The sequence below is a fragment of the Embiotoca jacksoni genome, unplaced genomic scaffold (assembly GCF_022577435.1).
Source record: "Embiotoca jacksoni isolate LCO1_2020_lvr unplaced genomic scaffold, fEmbJac1.0.p SCAF_25, whole genome shotgun sequence".
Lineage (NCBI taxonomy): Eukaryota > Metazoa > Chordata > Actinopteri > Embiotocidae > Embiotoca > Embiotoca jacksoni.
Window position 1 is genome coordinate 4,710,259 of NW_027185376.1, and position 18,383 is coordinate 4,728,641.

At 44.2% G+C, this 18,383-nt stretch overlaps 1 protein-coding gene across 2 annotated transcripts in view; it reads right to left on the minus strand.

Moving 5' to 3' along the window:
- myo3a (myosin IIIA) overlaps nt 1-18,383 on the minus strand; it is a 55,616-nt gene that overhangs the window by 24,884 nt on the left and 12,349 nt on the right. For both annotated transcript variants that reach the window (XM_069159723.1, XM_069159724.1), the window contains exons 4-9: nt 12,130-12,234; nt 11,798-11,897; nt 7,608-7,684; nt 4,625-4,770; nt 571-636; nt 264-419 (exon numbers count right to left, since the gene is read on the minus strand). In XM_069159723.1, the coding sequence (XP_069015824.1) occupies nt 264-419; nt 571-636; nt 4,625-4,770; nt 7,608-7,684; nt 11,798-11,897; nt 12,130-12,234 (650 nt within the window). The remainder of the gene's footprint in view (nt 1-263; nt 420-570; nt 637-4,624; nt 4,771-7,607; nt 7,685-11,797; nt 11,898-12,129; nt 12,235-18,383) is intronic.

An 18,383-nucleotide genomic window follows, 5' to 3' on the forward strand; every position in this document is an offset into this window, starting at 1 on the left:
GGACGGGAGCTCGCCGTTTTGTGCGAGGTTGTCAGGGGCTTGTAAAACATCCAGCGAAGGAGGGTAATTTGGATTACGCTGCCTGCTAAAAGCTAAGCTGCAGCCGAGCATTTAAAACCCAGTGACAGGGAGGGTGTGAGACTTTTTACGTTTTTTTTTTTTTTTCAGAAATCTTATCAAAACACTTCACGGTGAGTATCGCTAAACAAACAGGGCTACGTATCGGGGCGGAAGCATGCACGCAAACGCCGCTGGGACGATACCTTGTTTTTTCGATCACTCCCATTTGTTGGTTGAGATCAATGAGTTCGATCAATTGTTTCTGCAGGATTCTCTCCCTGGCAACAATCTGCTTGATGAACACATGCTGCAGCAGGTCGAGCACATTCGGTCGCAGCTCGAAATCCTTAATCAGACATCTGTGGTGTGGAGGAGGCAAAAAAAAACAACAAAAACAAAGGTAGGGGTTGGAGGAGGTGGAGTTTTTCCTCAAATTTATATTCAATGCATCTGGTTGCAAATCGGTGTAAATATTCATAAGAGCAAACACACAGGAGCAGCCACACTCACTTGCAGATGAAGTCGTTACAGTTGTCTGACCAGAGCTCGGGCTGGTGGAGAGTGGGCGGGGGGTTTCTGTCAAAGCAAGAAAATTATAAAAAAAAAAAAAGATAAATGGAAAGATAAGATGAGATGGGATTTACGCCGACGGGTGCGGAGAACAAAAAGCCACCCCCCCCCACCCCCCACCCTGCTTCCCTCCGAGGCGCCGAGTGGAAAGATGGAGCGGAAATCCTAACCGCTGGAAGCGATTCATCATCGGAGACATTCGGAGGCATTTCTGTGGTGGCGTGAGGCAATAACTAACGACCCGCCACCTGAGCAGTTGGGTGGTATTGATGGAGCTAATTTCCTGACATAAAAAAACAACAGTCAGTAACATTAGATAGTACATATATATATATTTATATAAAACTGGATCTTCTTAAAAGCTTACAGTTTCACCCTGAAAAAACAAAAATCCTCTCAAGGAGGCGAAACTTCAGGCCTCTCAGCAGCGCAACAACTGAGCTAAATTGCTATAATTCCTCGTCCTGCTTTAAGTACCTTTTTACAAGGGGGTTAGTGGCACCTGGTGGAGAAGTCAATGCTGCCTGCTAATGCACCGGGGAGGCGGGGGGAGGAGGGGGAAGGGGCGGGGGGGGGGGGGGGGGGTTTGGCACGCCACATCTGACAGCGATAAATTTTGTCTAATGAGAGGAGGTACATCTCCTGTTTATCAACACAACGCAACCAATATTTTTTGTTTTATTTTCTTATCCGGGAGACAAACATGGTCTCGAGGAGACCAGTAGAGATGAGGAGGAGGTGGAGGAGGAAGGGTTGGAGTCACACATGAGCTCCTTGAATTAAAAAGCTACTTAGAGTTGGAGGGTACAAGTGTGTTTTAATTACAAGTTTATATTCTGTTTGTAACCCAGTTTCGCTGAAGTTATTTGCTCTACATTCACTTTGTGCGGTATTGGAGGCCAATTCAAAATCCTCTCTGTTACACATAATAAAGGAGGAAAGCTTAACGTTTAACACACGAGCATAATTAGGAAAGCACTTTTAATCTCTTACGTGCTCCAGAGTCTGAGGCTCTGAGCAGGGATTGGATTTCTGTTTATATACTTGTTCCTCTCTATGTCTGTATTTCTATTTAAAAAAAAAAAAAAGATAAAAAGAAGGAATATCTGACTTGTTCACGTGGACTTATGTTTCATGCACATAGCACCAAAATATCATGAACATATGAATTTACAGTTGATGTTGGTTTCGACCACGTTCTGAAAGGTATGTGTTGTAAAGCCGGACCTCGTTTGAATAAACCTCGAACCAATCACAGACTGAAACGGCATTTTACATCCGGTGAGTGAGACGATGTGACTTTCAATAACTGACATTTAGAGTATTATTTTTAGCTGCTGTCATCTCTGTACCCGCAATTTTGAGTTAAACCGTATTGTATTGACAAAACAGGCTGAAGGCGATAGCACCAATTACTTTCCTTCTTGGTCTAAGCTTTATGACGATTGGGCGGGTTTTCGGTTCTGACAGGGCCTGTTTTTTTTGTGTTTTTTTTTTTACCAGCTGGCAACACTGATCCCACCGTCCTGATCAAATCCCATCAAACCGGCTAACTGACAAACTCAATATCCTTCAAACCAAATCACAAATAATGGCGCTAACGAGCTGACGTACTAATAGTTAATTAGCTAACACAAATCAACGAGCTACAAGTGCTCTACCTTTGCTTCAGATTTTGGGATGGTTAAATAGAAAAAGCTAAATCCTTTTCCACAACTGAGTCCAAAACTCGCACAAAGTAAGGCTATGTTATCCAGAATTTTGCTAATAAACATATGTGTTTATGCTGTGTCACGGAGATTAAATTGTAGTGTTTTTAAAAAAAAAAATTTATTACATTTTATTACAAATATCTTCCACCATTTTTAGGGGATTGGACGAAATAATAACAGCACCTTGAAAAAAAATACGCCAACCCAATGAAACAGATTTCAAAGTTTCAACATGAACTGGAACATAAGAAAATAAAGGAGGCGCAAGCAGAGACAGTTTCCAAGATTAAATATAACTACTTCCAGTGTAAGTTTTAAATGGAGAGAAGTGTGTTTTTAAACCTAAATATTTCTGTGACTATGTTGCGGGAGAACGAGGACCTGCACTCGCAAATCGGCCTTGAAGGTGGACAAGTTTCAGCCAAACGATAATGACCTTCAGACTTGTCCTTGCACTGGATCGATATGCCGCGTAAGGTCGTGTTGCGAGTGCTGTAAAATGTGTCCTAAGATTTAAACAACACACTACTAATGGATAAATCATTAAAGTGAACACATTAGAAGGAGAAAAAAAAAAAACGAAGGTTGGCGTTGATGATCTTTTGTTTCTTTTTTGCGAATCTAAAACATCTAAAACAGAGGGCGGTTTGAATTGATGCCCTCGGCGTAGCGTTTTTATTTATTTTTTTATTTTTTTTCCCGAAGACGGCTTTGACGAACGAGCAGTGAGCGGAGGGAAGTGAGGAGTGTGAACAGCGAGCCTGGAGCTCTGGCTGCAGCAGTCACATAAGATTCGGAGAAAGCAGTGTGATGGCTCCGGTGGTGCACGACCCCCAGAGACAACACACAGGACGGCTACGACGTCTCTGTGTGTGTGTGTGTGTGTGTGTGTGTGTGTGTGTGTGTGTGTGTGTGTGTGTGTGTGTGTGTGTGTGTGTGTCTGCGTGTGTGTGTGTGTGTGTGTGACGGACAATGTGCTGGCCATTTGGCTTGACAGCGGCGGTAAGTGCTTATGCAGCTCTTTCTCTCTCACTCACGCTGGAATCAGAAGACGATAAACAATTTACTTTTCACCTTCAGCCCACGATACAAACAGATGAGAAGAGAAAAAAAAAAAAAAAAAAAAAGAATAAAAAGGAGGGTGGCTGCGCGCTCAGCCTCCCACACAGGACGAGCGTCATCGGCGCCGGGGACGGGAGTGTTTTACGGATAAGCCCCCGCGAGCAGAAAAAAAGCCATTTGAAATGAAAGGACTGTACTTTGTCTGCTGACAGTATATATATAGAGAAGCTGAACGGTGCTTTGGAGGAGCAGGAGAGGCTTTTTTTTTCTTCTTTTTTTTTTTCTGAATTGCAGTGCAAGCAGTATGCATTAACCCTGCCTTTACATCCCTCTCTCTAAAACAACATCACGACGGCCTGCGTCAGTGCAGTGAATAAAACATAATCCTGTTTTTTTTTTCTCTCTGCGGCGTGAGAGTCGTCTGTTTGCCCGCATGGTTTCCGCTTTAAAATGATAACGTGCGTTAAATACCTAAAAGCTGACACAATTGTTAAAATTTTGTGCAAAGATAAAGGACAACTCGATGCAACGCGGTATTACAGCGAAGTGTGTAATACGCTCGTCAGTCCTTTGTTCTTAAACCGAAATCTTTTCTTTTCACGTCGAGGCAAAGGCAAAACGTGACCCTGACGCCGTACCCTCTAGTGGACTGATGGGTGTATTATATGCTTTTGTGTGATATCGCGTCGCTTAATGAGCTTGAACATCAAATTATAGCCTATAGAGTCAGTACAAGTCATGTGGCATCAGAGATTTATCATTTGTTTGTCGCTCAACTTTGTTTCATATTCCAGGTGGATTCTGACAAGTCTGTTGAGGTAATCATCAAAAATATATATTTATAGATATAGGTGAATGCATAATATAGGCTTGCATATCGAAAATTCTGCAGTTCACTGAAATACAAGTTAATTCAAAGTCATCACCAGTACTTGTGAACCAATCTCATGTGTCGACAACAAACTTTTTTTTTCTTTTTTTTTTTAAAGTTCAAAACTTGTATTTTCTGACAGAATCTAAAAGCAAAATATAAGCGACTGATTTAAAAACAAACAAAAAAACAAATGCAATCATGACAGCACAGTGTCTGACCGGCTGGCGCTCTCACCTCGCAACAAGACGCCGAGGTTCAAAGTATTCCTCCAGAGCAGCAGAAAAAGTCTCGACAGAAGCTGGGTCCAATTACAAAAACTCGTCCTTCTGAACGACGGCAGGCTCACCTGGGTATTTTAAAGAGGGCTCTCATCGGGTGGAGCTCAGAGAGGGGCGGGTCTCCGTCTCCCAGCTCTATGGCGGTGATGCCCAGCGACCAGACGTCACAACGGGCGTCGTAGGTCGAGTCCAGCTGCTGCTCGCACGCGATGACCTGCAGGGACGCGACAGACGACGAAATCATGACAAGAAGGTCGAAACACAAACCCCTCAGCCTCAACAGTGTGAGAACGTTTCAGCCCAAGACAGTATTTCTGGATGATCTTTGTTGACCCTCGCGCGCATTATACACAAAACAAACGTGTAACACAGCAATTATAAAGCTGTACAATTTCCAAAGAAACCTTATAGAGAGCGCAACACGAATAAACACAAAAGACAATCTCAGCGTCATTATGGCTGCGAGAAATACAGCGCGCGCACGCACACACACACACACACACACACACACACACACACACACACACACACACACACACACACACACACACACACACACACACACATAATGTCCATCATCACTGTCCTGAGGGCAACATGGAACCCAATCAACAATACAAACCATCCCAGTGGGAGTCATGCGTACATACACGACACCCGCAAGCCCACACAAACACACACACACACACACACACACACACACACACACACACACACACACACACACACACACATTATTGTAGATTAAATGTTTGACATAATATCATTTATATTCCCGGCTCTCAACAGACGTGAATTTATGCACACCAACAAGACAAACAGATTGTACACACTTACACTCAACAAAACCAGATATTTTTTTTCAAATCTAATACACATAAGGAACACACACACACACACACACACACACACACACACACACACACACACACACACACACACAAAATCACTGTTAAGTCAGTCCTCGGGAGGAAAACCCCATTCACTTTAAGATATGAAAATGTTTCCCTAAAAGTGGAAAATACGAACACTTAAATCATCAGTCGGCATGTCGGCAGCATCGCACAACTCTTATCCAAAACAAAAGGAAATCAAAATGCATAACGTGGAGCAGATACGACGCAACTTACCCCAGAAGTTACGAAGCCAAACCTTTAGTTTAAAATAAACTATCCAAACTATCAAGGATGAGACTCTCAAAAAAAGCACAAAAAAAAAAAATAGTTATCCTTGTAATAATAATAGCGTAGATCAATCCTGACATCCAGAAGACTTTCTCATCTGCCGAGTCCAACCCAGCATCCCTCTTTCTGCCAGTATAAATGATGGACAACTTAAACAAATGTTATTGATGTCCTTGTGGAATCACGTCATGAAGCATTTACTCTAATGCTACATTTGCACAGCATGCAAACCTCATGTAAAACGGTCCACTTTAGTCTGACATGGTGAATATTCGAGGCCGATCGGTGGGGTGGGGATGGGGGGGGGGGGGGGGGGTAGGGGGGCGGGTGGGGTGGGGGGGGTTAAAAACAGTGCAGAGGTCACAGAGTGTAGCCGTGCCGCATACGTTTGCCCATCTCATCCCTGCAGAGGCTGCCGATGACTCCAGCGATCTAATCGGGAGATCGGTGCTGAGGTTAGGTGTGCGAACGGGTTAGGGTTAAGGAAGCCGCTGCTTGTTGAGGTTTTGAAATATAAATGAAAGGTGTCTGCTTTGGCGGCCCGGACATGCTCCGACTTGTTGTCGAACACTCGGCGCTTCAAGTTATCGCTGAGACGGTTTGGCGTTGCGCCCGTCTTAAAGTCACTGCACTGGCTACCTGTCAGGTTTTAGACTTGTTTTTAAGACATCTGCCTCACAGATGTCTCAGAACCTCCGCTGACGGCCTCCTGGCGGTTCCCAGGATCTCCACTAAAAACACACGAGGAGTCTGGAGAAAAGTCTCCCTGAGGATGTGAGGGACTCCGCTGCTCAGCACATTTTTAAAAGGAAAACTTAAGACGTATCTTTTGAGCTTCTTCTTGTTTTTACTTTTAGGTTTCGTTGTACTTTGCTCCGTGGAGCCCTTTCGGGTGCATTTGCCGTGTGAAAGGTGCAACATAAATAAATCTGATTTGAGTTGAGTCGTGTTGGCGAGTGGCCGAACCTCCTCCACATCGAATCACGTCACTGCACGGTCGATTTGAGTTGAGCTTCGTCAGGCGTTTGCTCTCCCTATTTTTTTTTATTCCAGCATCTACTTAACTTCCTCGGTATGAAGCAAATAGGTACGTTTTTGCAGCTACGTTGAGTCATTGTAATCACGGGCAAATATTTTTTGTAAACTCTCGCCCAAGAAACCCTCCACTAAACTCATCGTGGACAGTTTGAAAAGAACCAGAGAAACTCTCTCCTTTTTTTTTTTTTTTCATTCCCACAGCGAGTGACCGCACTGGAGGCCGTTTATCAGACTTCACACAGTTCCACCTGGAGGCACAAACAAGGCTTCATAAAAACGTTCTCTCACATGTGCAGTAGACCCGTAAACACACTTCGAGGCGTAAAAATCGCACCTGTACTCCGCCACCGACAACAGCAGCTCTCCCGCTCGCCACATAAAGGCGGCGCTACTTCCTGCGCTGGTGTTAAACATCGGCATTAAATCTGTGTTTCGAAATCATCAGCTGCGTAATTCTTGTGGAAACTAGTCAGAGATATGAAACCACACGCAGGAACCACACGCTGCTTTCGTGCCTCCGAGTGAGAGTCCAAGTTAGAGGACATAAAAAAGAAGAAGCAAAGGACACCTTGACAGCTATAAAATGATGTTCTTAATGTAACCATCTGTGTATAGAGACCATATGTACTGTTAATGCCGTGATTAGACGGGAGACGAACGACGCCGGGCTGCCCACTCCATTATTTTTCCACGCACATTGTGTCTGACAGTGTTATCTCTTTTAGTGATTATTAACTGTGGCCCACTGGGAGCTGCTCCAGGCTAATGTAGTGGAAAGAGAGGAGCATTTACAGGCCGCTTATTTTTTTTATTATTTTTTTTACTGTACCTCTGGAGCCATCCAGAAGGGAGTCCCCACAGAGGTGTTCCTCCTCAGACGGGTATTTGTCAGCTGGGCCGAAACACCTGCAGGGAAGAGGAACGCACACTTCAGTCATATTCAACAATAAATGTTGTTTTTTTTATTTATTTTGCACAGAGAAGAGACTGGCTGGTAAAAAGTGATGATCTGTGAAAACAATTTTTTTTTTTTAAATAAGGGGGAAACAGAGGACAGTAAACTGCAAGATGCTGCTCAGCTGACACGGAGCTGATAGAGCTGTCACCATAGTGACGAGCAGAAAAAAAAATAGAAGAAAACATACAGAGCAGCATGTTGTTTTTTTTCCTTCTAAATGATAGTTTGCTTTGACTTACAAATTCTCCTGTGACTGCGAGGGATTTTGTCGTGGCATTTCAAGAACAACATTTGAATACAGCTCTCTTGTAAACAGGCTTTGGCAGCCGGGGACGGTTTTCCTCCCCTCCTTCTCAGAACAACATGCATCCGGGTGATTTATCAGCTTCTGCTGCAGCGGGCCGAGTCATGTTGAAAGTGGTCACGTCAGAGGCAAATCAATTCAGCAGAAACGGGGGGGCAGAGAGAGAGAGAGAGAGAGAGAGAGAGAGAGAGAGAGAGAGAGAGAGAGAGAGAGAGAGAGAGAGAGAGAATGTGTCCTAATGTGTGTGTTAATGTGCGGTAAAAAGACTGACAAGGAACATGCTGACCCACAATCGTGACTTCGGTCCACTCCAGTCAAATCAGTGTTACTGGAGATAGCGGGGGGAGTAGGGGGCATGGGGAGGGGAGTGCTCAGCCCAAAAATCAGCCGGCCGCATCAAGAGCAAGCGACCAGGACAAAAGCAGCAAGCCCGGAGACAAAAAGCAAGCGAGGGACAAACAAAAGGTGATGTGCTGCTGCACGGCGGGGTCTCTTTGTCCTGTACTTCATGTTCTTATGAGAGTCTGAAAGCACACAACTTAAATCAGCTGATTTCCTGCAGCAGCAAAAAAAAAAAAAAAAAAAAAAAAAAAAAGCTTTGAGGAAAGGAAGAAGCAATTTGGAGAAAATGTACCAACAGATGGGAGGAAAAAAAAAAAAAAACGTGTTCTTATCTGGAAACAAGAACCCAACAAAAACACAAATGGATTTCCAATCATGTCGGCGACTGCGTGTTTTTTTTTAAAGGCCGACTCCGTGCACCCATTTAATTGTCGTGTTGGTGCGACACCAAGGTACACTGATGCCGCCTTGGTGGAGAGAAAACACCAAGATGAGCAGTGCAGAGGGGGAAAAAAAACGGTTCTGTGGCAACCATCGGGAAGGGATTACAGTCCTGTGCAGGAGGGTGGATATAAGACACACACACACACACGTACGAGGACGGACTCACGACAAAACCACCAAAAAAAACCACGAGACGTCGGCAAAACCTGCAGTTTTACATGTTTTGCAGCCGTAAAAAAAAAAAAACACACCAAGAAACGTGGAGGCGGAGAAAATCCCACAACAACAACCCCCGTCTGCTCGGGTTTACATGTTGGGTGTACCAGTGTGAGACAAAGAGCACCCTATTAAAGCCCCTCTGTTTCCACTACATTAGCCCGGAGTGGCGCCCGGTGGGCCACACTTAATAATCATCACAGAGATAACGCTGTCAATTAGAATATTCATGAGAGACCCGCGAACGAGCTCATTCCTCCGCTGCTCTTTTTTTTTTTTTTTTGAGGTCCACCTCTTCGCTATTTCGTTTCTCCGCTGGTGATGAGTCACTGCGGGGGCTTTATCTCTTCAGCTGCTTAGTGCGGCGTGCAGCATGCCCCCCCACCCCACATGAAAAAAAAAAACCGTTAATCCGAGCGTGACGTCAGCGTGTAGCGCCGGAGAAAGCTCAAATCGGATGCAATTTTTTTTTTTTTCCTGTGCTTTCGTCACCCTGCAAGTTTTTTTTTGTGTTTTTTTTTCTACACACGTCAGGCTTATTTCTTAAGACTGCTGCTCCCTTTTGTTATTATTATTTTTTTTTTTTTATGACGTCACAGACACCGACACAAAATTCCTGCTGTCAGCAGTGTGAAGAACGACAAACCGGCAGTCGTTTTTTTGGTGGAAAAGATTCCAGCTCATGCACACTGTCAGATTATAACACAGGATCTGCTCTGCTTGCTGCCAACTTTTGCTCCAGGTAAAATGACATGACATTTTACTTTGTGTCAGGGAAAAGTGAAGTCCAATTTTGGCATTCAAAATGTGAGTCTGCATGCCTAAAGGTTCCACCTGTGAACGAAACTTTCATGTGGTTCAGGACGTCTGCGGTTAAAGCCGTAGCCAGCAGCTCCGTAAGGCAGCTCATCACAACGCTAACAGTGTCATGGAATTTCAAGGAATAATAATTTTAATTTAGAAAATATTTGCTAATAAGCACAAAATTGTGCCGAACGAGTACAGCCGAGGGTGTGGGGATGATTAGTAACCACGCATTTGCTCATAAGTTAAAGTATTGGACAGATTATACAGTCCATCCCACTAAAGGGTGTAATACACCCCTCAAACCACTAGAGGGTACATGGTCAAGGTCACGTTTTGCCTCATCTCGAGCCTGGAGTGGACGCACGCAAGTCAATAAATGGTCTCCTCTTTTACAAGGCTTTATCGCAATTTGCCTCTCACTTTCATGCCGGTGAGCTGTCACGCAAGGCGCTCGCCAGCCATTGGGGGCCACCTGAGGTCGGGTGTTTTTCGCCCGAGGACACTTTGGCACGTGGGACAGGAAGACCCAGGGCACTAACCCGCCAACCTCGATGATTAAATGGTCAACCCGCCGTACCGTGCGAGGGACAGGAGGCGGTCACGCGACGGAAGTCGTAAACGAGGCTCACGTCGAGGGTCATTGGAGCACAAAACTGCTAAATGTCCGAGGGAGGTGGGTCGGTGGTGGTCGGATGAATCGAACACGGGGACTTTCATCCGGGAGACGCGAGGTTCAAATCTGTGAGAAAAACCAACCCAGTATTTGTTTTTCCTGCGTCACCCGTAACCGCGATCAAACGTGACACCGACACGCGACGCCGCAGCGGCCCGACGGGTGCGTTACCCACTTTGACGAGATGCCGGGTTGGATGTTTAACTTGACGGTGGCACAAGATGAAACAGACACGTTTTTACAATTCATCTGGAGGGGGAGACACACGTACGTGACCAAATTTCATGGCAACCATCCGGTAGTTGAATAAATATCACTCAATGTGATCAACACGGTGACCACGGGAGTGATCCTCTGGGAACCATGAATGACCGTATGAGATATTGTGATATTGTGTCAATCCAACAGGACAGATACAAACTCCGCCAGCTGATGAAGTATTTCCGATGAAAGTAGTGTAACGACAGACTTGCGTGGCAAACCGACGCGTCACATTAATAGGGACACTTACAATTTATGCCTTTAAATCTCTCGTCAATTTCTTCATCTGTAAGGACCTCAAATTTTTCCTTCTTTAAAACTGGTACAAAGGTTGTTGTTGCTTTTTTAAAAGGGCCGTTGAGAGTCTTTATGGCAGCGGCGTGAGGAGGAAGAAGCTGCCCTGGAGGCAACGAGTGGACCTGCTCCAATATTATCCACTTCACATTCAAATATTAAGTGTCTCCATTAATTCCCCCCCCCCCCCGCCCTCTCCTCCTCCTTATGTAAAAGCTTTGCACTTTGCGTTTCATGGTTAAGCAAAAAAAAAGAAGAAAAACAGGGCTTTTAAGAGAAGCCCGCAATTACTAGTCTAAATGCAAACCTACACACAAGTAGAGTGGGGGATTTTTATTTGTAATGAAAACAGGCAGCTGTTTTTTTTTTCAGCAGCTGAAGAAAAAAAAAAAAAAACTAGGGGTGAGTCATCTCCTGGAAGTAGTCGGAGTCACTTTGCTTATCGTGAGCCTCGAGTCCAGGAATTGTGATGCGCTGCTTTGGAGTGCCTCATTTGGTTAAGAAACAAAATAAATAAAAAGCAAATGAGGGAAAGCAGCGCGGACGGCAACAAATGTTGTCTGGTGTCTGACGTAAAACGGAAAAGATGGGGTGTAGTGGAAAAATATAATCATCGTGCTATCTTTTGTCGTGTTGTGTTTAAAAAAAACAAAACAAAACAACAACAACAAAAACATGTTCAAGCGTGTCTTTTTTGTAAAAAAGAGACACATTACATACCAAAGTCCACCAGTTTGACCCCTCCTTGCGTCGTCAAAAGGATGTTATTGCCTTTGACGTCGCGGTGGATGGTCTTGTTGATGTGCAGGTGTTGGAGACCCTGTGTGAAAAAAAAAAATTTTTAAAAATGGGGTTAACTGCTTTTTCCTGACGACCACCTGCCTGCAAAATTACCCCGATTAAACTCTTTTCATTGAGGCTGCTCATCCGGGGGGGACGGGGGACGGGGGCGGGGGGCGGGGGTCGTTCCATTGAACTGTACAGTACACCCGTTGTGGCCCCTCCTCCTCTCCTCCCCCTCCCTCCCCCCCGCACAAACCGGCCAGACTCACCATGAGGGCCTCGTGCAAGATGTAGGCAATAATGGGTTCGTCCATTCTGTCGCCTCTCTTCAGCATGCCTTTGGCCAGATCCGTCACGGAGCCGCCATTGCAGAGCTGCGACAGAAACATACACAAGAGGGGGGGGGGGGGGGGGGGGGGGGGGGGGGGACGGACAATGGCCCCCGATAAGCTCAACATGAGTCAGCACTTGCAGCTCACCCGTGTGGAAATGTGGGGCATCGTGCGTATGCAGCGTTTTCACGTGGCGAAAACAAAAGAGCGTGAAAACGTATTGATCGTAAGATTTCACAGTGAGGAAGAAAAAAAAAAAAAGGGGGATGCTGAGATCTTTAGAGGCTTATCTGTCAGAGGCAGCTTGGTGGGAGGTAAACAAAAATTGTAATAAAAGATACCGGTGGAGGGAATGTACTTCTTTGTGTGTGTGTGTGTGTGTGTGTGTGTGTGTGTGTGTGTGTGCAGGGTTTTAATCGCTGCGGCGATGACTCAGCAGGGTTAATATTAAACATGCACAAATTATCCTCCGATGAAGTACCTAATCTTCTCAGACTGTGCCAAGATTTATATTAGACGTTATACAACATGTGTTACTGCAGCAGAGCCCTCCCGGGTTAAATGTAGGATTTGAGACTTTCTCCTTGTGTTTACAGGCGTCTTCTTGCGGTGTGCTTACACACCCCGATACGGAGTCCACCGTCGAGAGCCATCCCCCTTGGAAAATTACAGAAAATTACCCAGTGCCGGTTGCCTTGGCAACAATAACAACCCTTAATTTGGGCCTTTTCTTCGTGAGATGCCAGAGGTGTACGACAGCTGAAAAAAAGCTCTAAGATGTCAATCACCGTGCTAAATGGGGGGTGGGGTTTTGTTCACATTTGTTATGAATATTTTTTTTTCCATTTCAACACGTTATCTTTTACTCCCTAACATTTTGGAACGTGGCCGGAAAATTTCCATGATGTCTTTTTTTTTTTTATGTAATAAACACTTGTTCTTTTATAATTACACTAATTTCCCCACACTCGTGAACTGAAAGCCTAATTAGCCAATAAACACGCAGTGGCGTGTAGTTACCGAGGATAAAAAAATCCGTCCCCCCGCGGCGATCACACTGAAGAGATTGTGTCAGCACATATCGGGGGAACGTAATTCATAAATATCTTCTATACTGCAGCGTTAATAAAACTGTGACCGTTTTCAATGCGCATTCAAAACCGCAGCATAAACAGCACACAAGCACACCACGGGGCCCGCGATGCAATATTAGTTTTTATTCTAGGGAGGTTGAGGAAAAGGGATGTTTACCTCCCGTGCTCGTATGAGTTTCAATTACAAAAATGACGCGTATAGGCACAACATAGAGAAAGTGATGGTGCTATAATTACTCTAAAAATGTCTTCCCCTGCGGAGAAGAAGTCCTGACTGGTACAACGGGAGCATCATAACACAAGTTGAATATTTGCATTCGTGTGCTTAAATCTCCAAACAGTGAGTCATTTTGTCATCTCTTTACACTTCAGCCCGCAGCGCCCGAAAGTACTTCTGTGCCGCTTATTACAGTTAGCTGAGCCAACCACACAAAACTACAAATGACTTTCTCTACCTGAAGGCAACACTGAACACTCTCGAATTGCAAGTAGTTAATTATAGGGGTACAAATCAATTACGTATTATCGTCATTACTGACTGTTCTTATTGATTTGTATTAATGTATTAATTGTTTAGTCTGGGAAAGTCTAGAAAATGACACAAGTGAAAAATCCCAATCATTTCCTCAAGGCGACTTCCCCGATGGCTTCTTTTGTCCATCGAATGGAAAAAACATTAAAAAAAAATGTCAACGATTATTTATGTACAATTACGAAAATGGATAAAGGCAGAAAATCCTCACATTTGAAAAGTTTCAAGTCGAGCTGAGATTCTTTCAGCTTCACTTGATTTTTTTTTCTTCAAAACACAGCTTTTTAAAATGAACTACTTATTGTCCTTTTTCCTTGGAAATACAGAAACATTCAACATTGAATTATGAGACAGAAGGTCCCTGATGGGAGCAAAAGTGAAAGTGGCCAAAAACAACCACAAATGACACCGCTGCAGCTCTTTGTAGCCGTTTTCAATCTCTTTGTAGTATTTCTGTTGTTCTGTGTAGTAGTTCTGTCTTTTTGTAGTCGTTCTGTGTCTCTTTGTAACTGTGACGTCGAACAGACACTTTGGCCAGCGGGCCCGGGAGTGTCCAGTGGACCTGTTCGGTAATCCCTCTGTGCACTTAGACGCCGAGAGTGAAATACGTTTTTGACCTTGGCGACGGCGTAAGTTTTCAACGCCACGTCTGTTTTCTATCTGCCTATCAATCTGCCGATCCATCAGGAGCCCAGAGGGCTGCTGCAGGATGGATGGCGCGTATCTCAGCTGCCACACGGCGAAGCTTAATCACTCCTTCTTTCTGCTATCAGACGTGCAGACGAACTGCAGCTAAGCAGAGAATGCCGCAGAGGGTTTTTCGCAGGCAGCACGGCACTCTGACAGCGAGCCGCGCCTGACGTCAGTCTACACCACCGCTGCCATATCAGCTGTCATCATTAAATTACACGGGGCAGACGGACAAATCCATATTAATGAGAGGACTGTTGCCCTAGATTTAGCTGAGCTAAACGTTGGCGCTCTCCACTCAACCACAGTGCCCACATCCACAAAGTGATGCTGGACATGAGTATTAATTATTAGAGATGTGGTGAAGACCCAAATCTCTGCAGGGAGGAAACGATATATGAAACTTCAGACCTGGTTTGATTTCCTTCTTGGACGGATTGAATGACATGAAGTGAGGGCCGGAGCACAGAAAGTCAAATACGATAAGATTGAAGTTTCTTTACAATCGTGATGAAGACTAGGCAAACCACTTATAGTAGATCGCTTGAATATACAGAAAATGTACGGCACGATATGAGCTCAAGACAGTATTGTGTAATTAATAATAAAGAATTCTCTCTGCCAAGGAATCTTAGCGTTTAGTATGGACCTTCATTGGAAGCACAGCACTAACGATTACCTCATTAAAAGGCATCATAACAACGAATATGCAGGTTTGAAGAGGAAAGATGCTCATTATTATCCCCAAAATGGGCGACAAACATATTCATCAACAGCTCTACTGCTGAGAGAATCCTGGAAATGATGCTTCATTATTATTTGTGCATCTTCACAGTTTGCCACTAACTACTAATTTAAAAAAAGGCCCGTTAAGAGCCTTCATTTTTCATCCACATCTCACTCATCATGTCAGTTTCCATAGAACTATCGGTTTCAAAGAATAAACTGAATACGTTGAATACTGAGCGCGATAGTCTCCATTATAAATGAGGTCAGGTGCTTGTTTAGTCATGTTAATGAAAGGAGTCCATCAAAGAACGAAGTAGACAAAACAAATGTAAAGATGAGATGAAACAAAAAAACACAGGTGCTGACTTTAGTCACCTTTGATGTACAAATATATGAAATTTATGTATTTTTTTTATTTTACCGCCAAATTATTGGATGTATGGAGCGTCAGCGTGGGCCAACGAAGTATTTGTTGCTCCTGTGACACGCTGGAGCGTCTCCAGAGAAAAAGCGTCTCCCATTGTGACAGCGGGCTTATCGTTTACACGAGCATAATGGCCTAGGTGTCTACTTTCTGGCACCGTTTATTGAAAAGTCTGAACAAGGACTACCATTTTAAACCTCATTGTCAATTAATGACTTCAGAGGTTGAGAGGACAAGGCGGGACAGAGACGGATGGGGGTGAGCGCGGGACACGGTGGTTTGTTGTTGACTTTCAAAGGCCACGTGGCCTGAAAGGCAGAAGACAAACAAAAGGGATTAATGTCATGGATTTAATGATTTAACACATGTTTTGTGAACTGATTAGCTGTTTCAGAAGCAAAACTGGGGACGACAGTATCTTAAAGACCTCTTTGGTTGATCTCTACCGGCTTTTCGTTCTAATTTCTAGCCATTGATTGTACATAAAAATGGACGTAGTCTCCCGGAAGTGAAGCAAATGCAGAAGTGCTTTTAAGTGCAATACCACTGAGGGCCACCAGGGGCTGGCTCCAAAAAGCCTCTGACCCCAATAGACTCCCATTTAAAAAGTGTCAACTTCCATCAATACATTTTTTTCCACAAGTCATTATGGTAGTCCATGAACCAATGGGTGACGTCACAGTTGGTTGCCACTTTGTCTCAAGCGCTCCTCCTATTGGCTGGGCTACTCCCAAAACCTTCGGGCCTTTGTCCGGTGCTATCTGGTTTTTCAGTCGTTCTCGTGCTGAAAGACAAATCTGTAGACAATCTTAAGTCTTAGAAACCTCTGATTATCATTTACAAATCTCCCCAAATCACAATGCTTCCATTGCCATCATATTCTTCTTCATGTGCCATTTTGACAAACTTTAAAATGTCCGTATTGATCCTCCGATGTCTCAGAAGGTACCTTGTACATGTGTGTGCTTTTCAAAAACACCTTCCAATCAATTTGAACTACCTCAGGCAGAAACAATAGATGTGCATACATATTGATTGTTGTTGGAACGTGTTGTATGTGATCGGGTTATGTTTTGCTCAGATTTCTGGTCGTCTGTATGCAGATGTGCCTCAAGGATTTCTCACATTTCAGCCTCAATTCAGCAGAAAACAGATGTTTAACCTGCGACATCCTCCAGGTTTCTCTAAAGCAGGAAATAACCAGGAAATGATTAATGACCACGTGAACACGCTCATCCACTTTGTTACCAAAATCGACAATTTAATTCAATTAAATTCTGTTTATTTATCACCAAAAACGCAAGATAGGTAATTTCACAGCACTAAAGTCTTTATGACAGAACTTTACCACGGAAACATAAACCCAACAATTCAGCATTTCCTACATGAACAAAAACCGGAAGGAAAAACACCAGGAAGGGATAATCTATCATACACATCACCAAAAAGGGTTTGGATTGCCTTCTTTAAGTTTTGCGCCGTGTTTAGCGTTACAGCTGCTTTATTCCGATAAACGCAGGTAGGAGGATACAGCTTTGAAATAGGAGCTTTTAAAGGCAGCTCAACTACCGGCCTTCGTTTAACAGGCCCATTGGATGAAACACGGGATGTCACAAATGACATGCACATTTCTTATTTTCAATTAGAGAATAAAAAGTCGCTCCGTCGTCGCCGTCTTTGAAGTATTTTTTTAAGCTCTGCGGGAGCAATATCAGGCATGAAAGCTCGCTCATCTCTGCTCACATCTGCGCTCATAAAGGAGCAAAACTACAGAGGCGAAGCCAAAAACTCGCAGACCCCAATGAAGGGAATAATAAAGTAGAGGATGCAATTTGTGTGAATTTCGTTCATAATGAGCGTCGGGGCAGAGAAAAGGCTCCTCTCAGCAGAGCTGGAGGATGGAAAATTACAGTTCAGAAAGGAGGGACAGTAACCATGGTGAGTGACCACCTCACTCCCTGATTTCCTCTTTTCACTGCTCAGACCCCATGTGCATCCACTTCAGAGCGCGCGCACGCACACGCACACACACACACACACACACACACACACACACACACACACGCACACACACACACACACACACACACACACACACACACACACACACACACCTACTAAACTGTCTGGCAGTGATTTCAGCCTCAGGATTAGCAACCAGATTTGGTTTACTGGCTGTAGGTTTTTTTGCAAAGGGAAATGTTGGAAGTGGATATTGCAACCGTAGAGTGTGAACAAAGAACGGGCAGATTTGTATTTTTTTTTTTTTTTTTTTACTCATAGGAACTGAGCCTCGGCAGCTAAAATCAACTGACAGGGACGTGAAACCCCGGCGCAAAATAGCTCTACTCCTTTCAGATGAAGCTCTTTGTTTTCCTCTCATGCAGAGTGAAGTCTGATTATTCAGCATCTTGATATCTGAAGCGAAGCACTTGCAGAGTCCTCCGCAAAGGTCAGGAGGAAGGACGGGGATGAAAAGGGAAAGAAACACAAGATGGAGAAGTGAAAACTATCTACTGGGTTAGCATAACACCGCTGCTGTTGATGCTGAGCCTTCTGAGCTTGGATTACAGAAATATGGACACTGTGTTCCAGCACTGCTGCAACTGGTAATAGGAAAACAACAAAAAAAAAGAACTAACGGCACGACGTGGAGCGCTGTTGGCAGACACAGTTGCTGCTTTCAAAAACGCAGTCAGAAAAAGATGCTTTGTTGAGACCT